General features: G+C 36.2%; 1 protein-coding gene across 13 annotated transcripts in view; it reads right to left on the reverse strand.

The window, feature by feature from the left end:
* Positions 1-12076, reverse strand: part of ptprt (protein tyrosine phosphatase receptor type T) — a 300616-nt gene that overhangs the window by 247340 nt on the left and 41200 nt on the right. For all 13 annotated transcript variants that reach the window (XM_005947695.3, XM_014329337.2, XM_042214263.1 and 10 more), the window contains exon 2: positions 4751-4876. In XM_005947695.3, coding sequence (XP_005947757.1) covers positions 4751-4876 — 126 coding nt within the window. The remainder of the gene's footprint in view (positions 1-4750; positions 4877-12076) is intronic.

Here is a 12076-nt window from a genome sequence, read left to right on the forward strand (position 1 = left end):
GTGGGGAGCTAGGCAGCGGGTACAGAAAAAAAGCAGAAAAAAAACGTTTTCCTTCGGCGATTTGCAGGTTTGCAAAACTTGGACAATGAAAAAAGAATTGCTGCAATGGCATTTTAAAAAAATTATTATCCTATATGTATTATTACTATTATTATGAAAAATGCTAGCCAGAGCTCAACTAATAAGGTTCAAGGTTCAAGGTTCTTTATTTGTCATATGCATAGTTATACAAGTATAACACACAGTGAAATGTAGCCTGACACGCTCCTCGACATGTGCAAAAAAAATGGGGGGGGGTGTAGAGGAAGAACATTATATATATATAGTATATACATTGGGTGAATGTGCAGTAGTAGCAGCAAGCAGGTGAATTCTGTACATTAATATGAATGGACATCTGACATCTGACTATACTTCCAAAGTGTAGTCTACTGGCCAAAACTTCCATCTAAATAAAACAATAAGTCAAGCAAATAAACATTAAATAGCATAATAGTAAATAAATGAATGAATGAGTTTTATGCTTCTAAAGAGTCATCAAAAATAAAAGGTGCAAAGTACAGAAAAAAATCAAAGACTGGAATCTGAGTATGTTTTTGATATTTGTAGGATCTATTTTGTTTTGTAGTGATATACATAAACATGTCATATACATTGTACCATTTACTTCATGAACTCTCAGGATTAGATCATTGGGTCGTTGTATATGTTATCAGGGATGGAAAAACAGTCATGCCATCTAATCTCGTCACATCTCTAAGTTGTCAGAGGTGTGGATTATATCATCACCAAGTCAGTACAGATGATGAAAGAAGACGTTAAAGCGCTGATTCAAATCCAATCGTGCCTTACCACGAGATCTATGAGCTGTCAGGGTTATGGACTATATGACAAAGATGTCTAAATGGCGGTGGAGACAGAGAAATGGAGAGAGCGATGGTGCCAATCCAATCTTGTCATATCTACAAACTGTCAAGTGTGGGTTATGCTCTATGACAACCATATCAGTCACATCAATATTATGGAGGTGAGGCGAGAAAGAGGATTATATGACTTATATGTATAACTTTGTTGATAATGGAGGAGAAGAGACAAAAGCAAGGGTTTGCTGTTTGCTTCTGCATTCATGCAGGCTACATGCTGTCCCCAAACTGGCAGAAAACATCTAACACATTAGACACTCACCTTTGTGAATGTACAGTAGATACACATTTGTAGGTTTACAATATTTTAAACATTTAAGCTTATTTTTGAGGTTTAAATGGTTAAATGCGGTTCGAGGTTAATTCAAATATTCTTAAAAACATTTGATAGTTTTAAGAACGTCTTTTTTCATATCTTAGCTCAGTGAAACCAACCTTTTTTTTCAACATTTCAGACTAAATTATTGACACTACTGACTCATTGCAAAGAGACCCGGCACACAGAATGCACTTGCCTTGACACAGCCCTGTAGTTGGTGGAGTTTTCAGCTTTTTTATGGGCTAAATAAAACACAGCGGTAATATCCTTATGACTTTTTTTTTCACTTTTATTGTCCATTTTCCTTTCATGTTTTTTTTCACAGTCAGATCTATTGCCACTGCTCAATGGAGATTACAAAAATACTTCAGAACATCTAAGTGCGCTGCTGTAATAGTTTTATGTTGCATCAGGGCCTGCAACTAACATCCCAGCTATAGCCTGCTTTGATCTAATAACCTACTGATGAAATTCATGTGAAGATGTTTTAGTAGCATCTCCTTCACACGCTTTTAGATCTGATATTACTCTTACAGATGTAGTTCAATATGATGTCAAGTTTGATGACATTTTTTTAGGACAATCCTAAAAGATGATACAGATATTTCAACATAAAGTAATCGTCCATCCATGTTTAACTGAAGTATAACCACAGGTGATTAACAAATGTAAAGAAAAAAAGATCTTCACAGACCTACACTTGACAAATGCTTGGAAACAGTGATATTTTTAAAGTGTGAACATTAATGTGCAAAGGTTTTGAGCAACCCCTTCATTTTTTTACATTTTGTTTCCATTTTGCTATTTTTTAAATTGGTCTTGAGCAATAGGTTTTCAGACTTCCTGAGGGCTTTTTTCTTTGGACATTGACTGCTCGTTCACATATTTTTAGTTGAGTCATCATACCTGACCCTTATCAGAGGAATGTTTTGTTGGTAGTTTGTTTGTTAAACCAATTGTTTAAGCATAAAAAAAGCACCTAAATCAAGTGATGAGCCAGCATTATGTCTAAAAATAACAAAAATCTGAGCACAGATTTTAAATGGTATCTTTTGAGACTTTGTTTGTGGCAGCTTGGTGCACAAACACATAATCTGTCCGCATCTCTTTAGTTGAATCTATGAAAAATACCAATGTTAACACACCTTCACAGATATAAAATACCCTAAGAGCTACTAGCTAAGAAACTTGTTGTATTGTGGAATGGTTTGAAGTGTGTCCATAGAAAAATTAGGAAACCCAAATAGAAAGACAATAAAAGGACAAAAATGTAAGGCCTAAAAAACTATCTACAGCAGATGAGCAGCTGACGAAAACCACATCTTTAGACCTGACACAGGATGTATTTATACACCTCATCTATTTTATATTTACCCAATGTTTAAGAAGTCTCATTTACCACTAATAAAAGTAGGTTAACAGGGATAGCTTTGGCCTGAAAGAGCAAGATACTGATATTGTATTGGGCAGAAGCAATAAAAGACTTAACAAAATGAGAAAAAAAAATGAGACACAGACAAAGAGCTTGACAGACAATTTGTTCTTGTCCTGGCTTATCAGATCTGTAGCTATCAGGGCAAAGTGTGCAGCTGATAAGTCTATGATGAGGATGGCTTATAGGCCATGATGGATATCACCAGTGACAACCACCACCCACAAGGATAGATGAGACAGATAACTGACATAAGACATACATACTAAAAGCCAGATGTCTGGCATAGCCTTCATGCCCATTCACTCGTATCAGATCTTCAGTACAAGATCTTACTGTGGTGAGCAGAGGCAGTGGCTGACAGACCTATTATTGCACCAAACTGACATGTCAGAGGCAGAGAATTATTGGAGGGAGACATGATGATGATATATTGGGGCAATAATTGACATGACTATAAGATAATAAATGATGGTGAGAGAAATAAGACCATTGGTTACAATATGATAATTATATAGTAATTAATTACAGAGGGGAAATGGCAAGGAGCAAAACAGAGGGATGTACTTTCCTGTAATAATATTAATCACTGTTACAGTAAGTCATTATTTTTTATTGGCTAGCAGGGACACAAAAACATATTCTGCTTTGTCAAACCTGGTTTTCATTTCAAATCCTCACTATCTGACAGCATTATTTCTCCACAGTAATATTAGAATCTACATCAAAGTGACACGGGATAAAGTGAATATAAGTAAAATTCTGTCACTGTTGTATATTTTCTCAATAAAAGACCATGATTCATAAGTTTCCAGCTCTACAACATAGTCCCAGAACAGAAAATGTGTTTCAGTCTGATTTGGATATTAACATATTAAGGATTAAGGATTAAGGTTTGAAAGAGAAAAATAATGCCCTTACTGGCATTTAAAATAATTTGAATAGCTTTGAATTTTAATGCTGCATTGCTAATAGATTTTTTGATAAACAGTCTTGTCAGTCAAAGAAGTAAATTTGGCAACAAGAAGAAGGTGACTCAAGTTATAGACAGAGAAATGTAAGAGAGAGTGTGTGAAAAAGAGCATGTGGGAAAGCAGGCGTGTTAGAAAGTAAGACAGTGGGCGAGATAAAGAGAGCATAAGGGCAGAACTGTGTGAGAGAACGAGATGGATAGACATGCAGTCTGATTGCCATTTGGCGTTTGATAAGTAGAAAGTGACCCAGCTGAGGTCATGTCACGATATGTCTACTGACTCTGCCAACTCAGAAGGACAGAAGGAGAGATGAAGATATAGAGAGAAAAAAATTACCACAAATTCATATGCAAATAGGAGACTAATAAAGTGTTTATCCTACAACTTTAAAAGTAATGTCTGTACAATTAAACGCTGTAGTTCTTGGTAAGCCAAGACCTCCAAATCCCTGTAAAAACAATTACTTAATCAGGTAATAAACCACTACAACATCTACAGAATTCTGGAAGTATCTACCATTGATCTTTTTGTTTGTTGTTTTTTTTTTTTTAACTATATACAACAATGACTTAATGTTAGAGATATGTGAAATTGATTTATTCTTAAAATGAAAAACTGTCCTTTAAAATGACTGATAGTGGGCTCCTTACAAAAATAAGTATTGCTACATTTGTGTAATTCTGAAACGTCACAGGAACACTAACTTTTTTTGTTTCTTTACCAAAATAAGACACAAATAAAAGAGAGTCATTTCCTGTTCTAATGAATGCAGAAATATGAAAATAAATTATAATCCAGAAAAAGTATATTTTTTCTGCTACATACATGATGCTTTCGGTCCTGTTATAAAAATGTAGCAAATGGTAATCATTCCTTATCTATTATAAAATCACGTAATATTGTACATGATTTTTATGTTTGATTTTATCAACCTAATGTTAACTACAACTGACCAAGACTAGAAAGGATTTGATTTAATTTAATTTGGTTGTGATACAAAAATCAAAACCATAACCATGACAATAATTATAATGGGTCTCATTATAGAGACACCATACAAAAACTTGAACTACAATACAGAGAGACATATGTAGAATCTTACCAGTAGGTAGGGCAGGATCCATGGTGGGCTTTTCCCAGGAGTTGACTTGTTCCCAGGTAAAACCATTGGTTCCCAGAGAAACACTGTATCCACAGCTGCTATATGACTCCTCAAATGTACAGCCACCTACAAAGAAATAGAAAAAGATGCATGCATTTATACATGATGTTAATATTGGAATTGGGAATTTATACTGTGTTTTACAAACCAATTCACTGAAGCAGTGGTTGAACCTCAGAACTGCAAATGATAGTCAAAGATGGAAATGTAATGTGTAAGAAAAAAAAATGACCAAAATTAAACAAAAAAACTTTAATTGTTATAATTGTTACAGTTTTAGCCTTGAGTTGGTAACAGCTGATAGTTGTAGCAAGTCAATTTGCCCAAAATTAAAAGTCTTTCAACTGTAGGAAGCAGCAAGCCTTAAGCAATTACTGTCACAAATGCAAAAAAGTAAGATCCAGCACTGCATCCGTTTACTAAAAAAGGCATGGGATGAATCATTATTTTTGCATTACTTTAACAAAGAAGGCTTTAAAATGAATGCAATTTGAATCCCATATTGTGGGAACTCGTACTGAGATAGTTGAAGAGTAGAAAGAGGTTATAAAACAATCATGTAATAGCTAATGGTGACCATAAACAGAATTAACAGTAGGGTCTGATCTAATGAAATTCTTAATAATTGAAACTTCACCCTATTTATGTGACGACAAATACGGTCTTTATAAGCTCCCTTGGTACTGTTAACAATATAATACCAATTAAGTTAACAGCGTGAATTGAAAGTGCCAGTGCAGACAGACACTGTCACAGTTTATCAGGGAAGTGAAGAGAACAGGGGGAGTGAGAAAGAAAGAAAACAGACTTTATGAGAGAGGATGCCTTTGCAAGAGAGAGTGAGAGAGTGAGTGAGGGGCACATGAAGAGAAAGCTCTGTGTGTCAACATGATTAAGTCACAGTGTCTCATCATTATTTCATGGCCCAGCTAAGACACATTTTCCACTGCATTAGCCTTCTCTTTTAGCCTCAAGCACTGCATACACACACATCTGCAACAGAGTCCCTTAATTAGACATATGCTTTGACACACAACCGTTTTAATTTGTTTTGAAGTATTTGAAATTGGAGAACGTCATTGCTTTATTCACGAAATCATTTAATGCTTACTTTTTTTGTCTGCCTCTTTGTTCCAGTCATCCACCGAGGAAATAAATGCCAGTTTAAACTTCATCAAACATGTTTTTAGATTCCAACAAGGCCAAATCAAGATGGCTTATGATGCTTTGTAGAATATTGGCAGCATTTAACTGCAAAATCCTTCTGTAGTGTTGTAGCATAGCTGTTGTGATGAGAGCTTAAACTGTACATCGCCCACTGGCTTGTGAAGTCTTATCTTGAAGCTAGCTTTGAAGTGAGCATTTTGGTCCAGACATGACAAATAAGGGGACATCTGACTAGGAAACTACATGTTTATGTTGTAGGTAGACCTGGCCTAAAGCTTGCACTGTTTTAAATAAAAAAATTGACCTTAAACTACAACATAAACTCATCTGCACAGTGTTTACTGGGGCTACAGATCAAGTGAGCTAGGCTGTTCTCCTTTAGATGTCTATGCATTCTTACCTTTTTATTGTAACCTAATGATTTGGTTACAAATCATCACAGAATTGCCGCAAATCATCACCTCTTATAAATTGCAAATAATTCAGGTTTAAAGGGCTTTGCATTGGCTTCATTTTTCAGACCTGGATGCTACATAACCGAATTTCCCAGAGGAACCCACCCGAGGGCTTAATAAAGTTTTATCTTATCTTATCTTACATCCATCTTTTACATACAGTCGGTGGATAATGCTGACGTGTCAAGCAAGTACCCATTTTCTTAAAAAGACTAAGAAACAATGGCTGAGTCACACCTTGTGACTGTGGCTCTGCCTTTTCTCGTCACTACAGACTTGGTGTTGAGAATTAAGGCTAGTTCCAAGCTATGAGGCAGGTGAGACTTCCACAATCCTATTATTGAGGATATAGGATACAGAGAGCTGGAGCATTGTTTATTCATAAAACATGCACAGGTTTAAAATGCACAGCAGATTGCATATCCATATATCCATATATCCATATATTGATATCTTTAATACACACCCTCTGAATAGGGTCTAAAATATATGATATGGTTTTGATTATGCTTCTTCAAGCAAGCCTTACATCAACTGGGAAATGAATTTGAAAAACATGGGGAAAAAATTCATCCATCTGCATTCCGTTTGAAAAAAATAACCTCCAGCAAAGGGTGAAAACTAGGAAAACACTATTTTTCTCACAGATATGAAAATAACTGTTATAAATTAATCAATACAGAGATAATTAGCCTTTATCGCCCCCTCGTTGTTCAGTGATCTCATTAGAAATGAAAAGAAATCAAAGTGAACTCATTAGAACAGAGGGATAAACAGGCAAAGGGGGGCTGTGGGGTATCTATCAATATTCAATATCAGAACTGCAATTTTAAGGACCACAATCAGGGCACGAGAGAGAGAGAGAGAATTGGCTCACAGCAGTAGCCAAACATTCAGTATGTGTGTGTCAATGCCCCTGATCTAGTTTTGAAATTCAGCACGACTCCTCCCCTCTCTGCACGCAAACATAATCACATGTTCTCAGTCATAAAATGCATTTCCATAATGAAAACATAACACTGCTACTCGAGTGTGATCTGAAGCATAGGCGTGTGTGTGTTCTTGTGTGAAAGTGGATGCGATGGTGAGAATGTGTTGCGGCGGGATGGTACGTGTATGGGCTCATGTATGTGTCATTGCTTTTATGCATCAGCCATTATTGTTGGGTCTGTGCATATGGTAACGTGTGAATTAGTGTGACACCAAAACAAGCATAATCTCTTTGTGTATGAAGTTTAGCATTAATGTATAGGATATATAAGGATATATAATCAATTAATAATACTGCAGCCTATGCATACATGCACAGATAAAGATACACATGCACAGAGAACAATCACCCCATGTGATGCCTGTTATATGATTATTAATCAAAATTCCCTTAAAATGGGTTTGTGATTCCCTTATTGTTTAAATTTGGCAGCACTGGTTTGCTCTGCTCTTTGGCACTCTGTAGTTTTCTGTTAGTCAGCAAACGTGTTTCCCTAAAGTTGTCAACTTCTATGTCATAGCATAATGGAAAACAACTTAGTTTCCATCATCTCGATTAAATAAACCACTTTTCTGAATTACAATAAAATGCAGGAAACAGGAAAAGCATTCATGTTTCACTTACACTCTCATGAATAGTGTAGCCTATACATGAAAGGTGGCTCATATTGAAAACTGAGCTACATGTACCCAACAATCTGCAGCTCTCTAAATGTATCTCTAAAAGCACAAGACTCCTCCTGTGGGTTTCCAGTAAACGCTGGTGTATTGATGCATGCTGCTTTTAAAAGCAGCTGATATAAAGTCATTGTTCTATCAAAGAGGTGTTTCAGTATTATAGCGCTATTACAGTATCATTTATTGTACCCAGACTCTACTCAATATCTTATCTCATGCATTTTTGTTAGTGAGTCATAATAGTTCCCTTTCTCTATGCTGTGCTGTTTACTTCACTGACATTTTGTTCCTAAAAATAAAAATTAAAAAATTAAAAAATGCATTTGGAAAAACAACGAAGTCTTCCAGGTAGCTAGGGTTGTGCCGATGGATGATGATGTCAGGGACTGACAATAGCCAACTTTTAATGTAATTTCCCCATTGATAGATTAAATAAATGTCATTATTATGAAATGGGCATGCAATGGCTGTGTACGGAGCAGTTACAGTGACCCATCATCATCAAATCTGAGAAAACCGGAGATTGTTCCTAACTGCTGGATGGATGTTTTAAGCTAGAGCACAATGTGACAGTAAATTTGCAGAAAAAGTTCAGCTTTGTGTAAGAACAGAATGTAAACAGCGAGGAGAGTAATGCGAAAAATTTTGCACAGATAAAGACAAACAAACTGGACAATAACTAAACAAAGAACCAGCAAACATTACAACTTTTAAAAGTGTTGTCTACTGTCCCTCAAAGGTGAGCACTGTAACGTAAAGTTCATAATTGCAACTTTGCATATCGCTACCTCCTGTGACAGAATTTACCGAGGCTAATGACTCTGAGAAAACTATTTTATTGCAAAGTTTTCTGATTTTAAATGCTGATGTGACTGATTGGTCTTTAAGAAGATGGTTTGGTGTCTTTAGTGCCAGAGCATCATTTGTCTTTCAGTCTGCTGTGGTTTAGCCACTTAATTCCTCCCTTCTAAGTGTTCTCTCATTTGTGGATGGTGTCACATTTATTTGCATGCTATACATTGCTGGCAGCCAGCGAAAAATATTTAACCAAGATTAAAAAAAAAAAAGAAGATCAACTCCATCTCCTTGCAGTCAAACCTATGATTTTCTGGCAATAGAATTTGGAAACTGTTTTGCAAACTTGTTTTTCAGTTGAGTAATTCCAGTTTTGCATTTAACAACTCCAATATCCCAATGAAAGCTTTAATTTTTTTTTTTTTTTTTTTTTACAACTCATCAGCGGCAGTTATTGTCAACAAATTAATAGGCAACAGAGAAATTACAAGGACTTATTGTTGTCACTGCAGTTGAGATGTAATTTGTTTGGCTGTCAACAAAACAGTCTCACCAAAGCTTAATAATCAAAATGATAATTGCTTTATTACAGTGCTAAAGGTTTGCACAAATGAGGTTTAAAGAGACAAGTGTGAACACATTTCAAAAGGTAAAAGCAAATTGTGGAAACTCATAAATTTAGAACCTATTGAGAGATGGAATCCAGGTAACAGAACTACAGCATTACTTCCTCCCCAAAGGTTTCAGTCTATTTCTAATGGGATTGTATTTTTAGGCCACAATTTATCAAAGAGTGAATATGGCCTGATTCATTTAAAATGTATTATCAACACAAGTGCACGATAGCATGTAATTACCCAAATGTAATATGTGCCGTCTAAGTATGCTGTAAAATGATACAATGTCACTTAACTATATTAATGAATATTTATGTTTTATAAGGAAGTAGGTTATTGAGGAAACATGCATGCAGAAGTGATTTCTCTGCTTGAGCTCATTTAGCCTTTTGGTTAGATTACATAGATCAAATCAACTCTATATCAACATAATAGATGCACACGCACACACACACAAACACACACAGTCATTACGCAAGCAACCTAGCTTTCATCCACAAACGCTCGTAAACATGAGGATATAGCAAAGCAAATTCCCATAAGAGCAAGTTGGTGCCCTGAAAATATCCACTTACGGACACAGGAACATATCTTCTAATGATAACACTTATTTAGACAGAATTCCCTGTCTTTCTTATGTTGAAATTTTCATTCCCCAGAGGCACCAATAGCAGCCATTAAAGCCTTTCATGTCAGCAAAAGCTAACGCAGTTGGACAGGACCCATGAAGCCACAAACCAAAGGAGGGCACCCAGAGGCGTCAGACTCTAAAGAGTCTGTTTACTGCTCACTTAGATAACATCAACTGATCCTGAGCATCACTGTATGTTCAAGTATGTGTGCTGGAGCAAACCCAGGTCATGTTACTCTGTGTTCATATGTGAGTTGTTGTGTGCGGAGCAAAACATTTAGTAAACCAAAAGTAGATAGTAATGAACTACTATATGAAGCTGAACTTGATTATTTCCATTTCTCAGTACTTCTACACCATATCACTGGGAGATGTTGTATGCAAATGAAAATCTCAACAGTAACCTGAGGTGGCTACAGAAACTGAATGTAGTTTTGATCTAGCTAAAAACTGTAAATGAATCATAAACATAACCGAGGAACAAGAAATCAAAGGACGTACTGTATAAACTGCACACACATATATTTAATATGGTTTTTATTTTTCCTTTCTATTTCCAGTTTGGTGTACTTTGTGTGTTTAGAGCTCAGTTCACGTTTCCAGGCATACAAGTATCCAACAGGAAAGTCTGAAAAACACAGGTATGGCTTAATATATGAGTGTGTATGCCTCTGCATGTGTAGGCTTTCACTGAATAAAAGTGAGTGTACTTTACTCACGCACGCCCATCTCTTAGTTAGCTTGAATTAAATCCACTGTCAGCTAACATGCCAGGAGCTTTAAATATTCCCATTAAGTCATTTAAAACATATGCTATTATATGCTATTTGCTCCCATGGTCTCCTTTCACACACACACAAAGACACACACACACCCCAAGGCAAACAAACTCACTGGCTATCTAAATGCCATTACTACCACCCGAATACGCTTGGATAATAAGAGAAAGGAGGCAGAGATTTGTTAGAGTAACACACAACTGGAACAGATGGATATGAAGTCTGTGTGTGTTCCAATTTATAAGTGTGAGTACTAGACAAAGTGTTTGGTGGTGGCAGAGGTGAAATAATTCTGTTCATGCAACCAAAACTTGATTTGAAGAAAAAAGTCAAAGTTGCAAAGTGAAACGTTTTGGGATTTTGCCCGAGTAACATCAGCGGTTTTGTCTGGAGACACGAGGGAATGGTAAGGGAGAAAGGATGTTTACTATAAACACGGGTGCTACTTTTACAAGTACTTTATTAAAAAGGGGTCAAGTAATTTAAAACACGGAGGATACTGGTATGTTTATATACAGTAGCTCTGTGAATTGAAAAGCTTGGAGTTCGAAAGTCAGCCCAGTGAAAGAAGCAGTGAACCTAGTGAACCTATGCTAAATCCAATTTATTTGTAAAGAAGAAAAAAATTGAAACTTGTACCAAAATTCTGGTAGACCAAAGGTCACAAGTTGTATTTGATTCTGAAAGGTCTTTAGGAGGGATCTCCAGTGTTTGTATGAAAGCAGAATGTAAGTGAAAAGGAAATGAGCATAGAGCCCTAAAACAGATGGAGTGCAGGTGTTAAAGATATGATCTGGTAACATGCAAATGATAACAGGTACTGGTTTATGCAAAGAATTTCATGTAATTGTTTTGGTATTTTCATGTTTTGCATTCTTGAGTTCAGTGAAAAACCAAAAAAAATAAGAGGTAAACAGTGAAATTTTTGTTAGTGTCTGCATTACGTAGAACTAATGCCAACATAGGAGCTACGGAGATGCGCTTGGATGCAGTCCTCCAAAAAGTCGACAGCGTGTAACCTGACGGCAATGTCAGTGTCTGTAGCTACAATACTGACTGGTTGGAAATTGGCTTAAACTGGAAAGAGACAGACAGCTGAGCTAACAACATGAGCACAAGCAGTGCTGTGGTGAATTTTCCACCTTCTGTCTCCT

The sequence above is a fragment of the Haplochromis burtoni genome, unplaced genomic scaffold (assembly GCF_018398535.1).
Source record: "Haplochromis burtoni strain Fernald_Lab_line unplaced genomic scaffold, NCSU_Asbu1 Contig_540, whole genome shotgun sequence".
NCBI lineage: Eukaryota > Metazoa > Chordata > Actinopteri > Cichliformes > Cichlidae > Haplochromis > Haplochromis burtoni.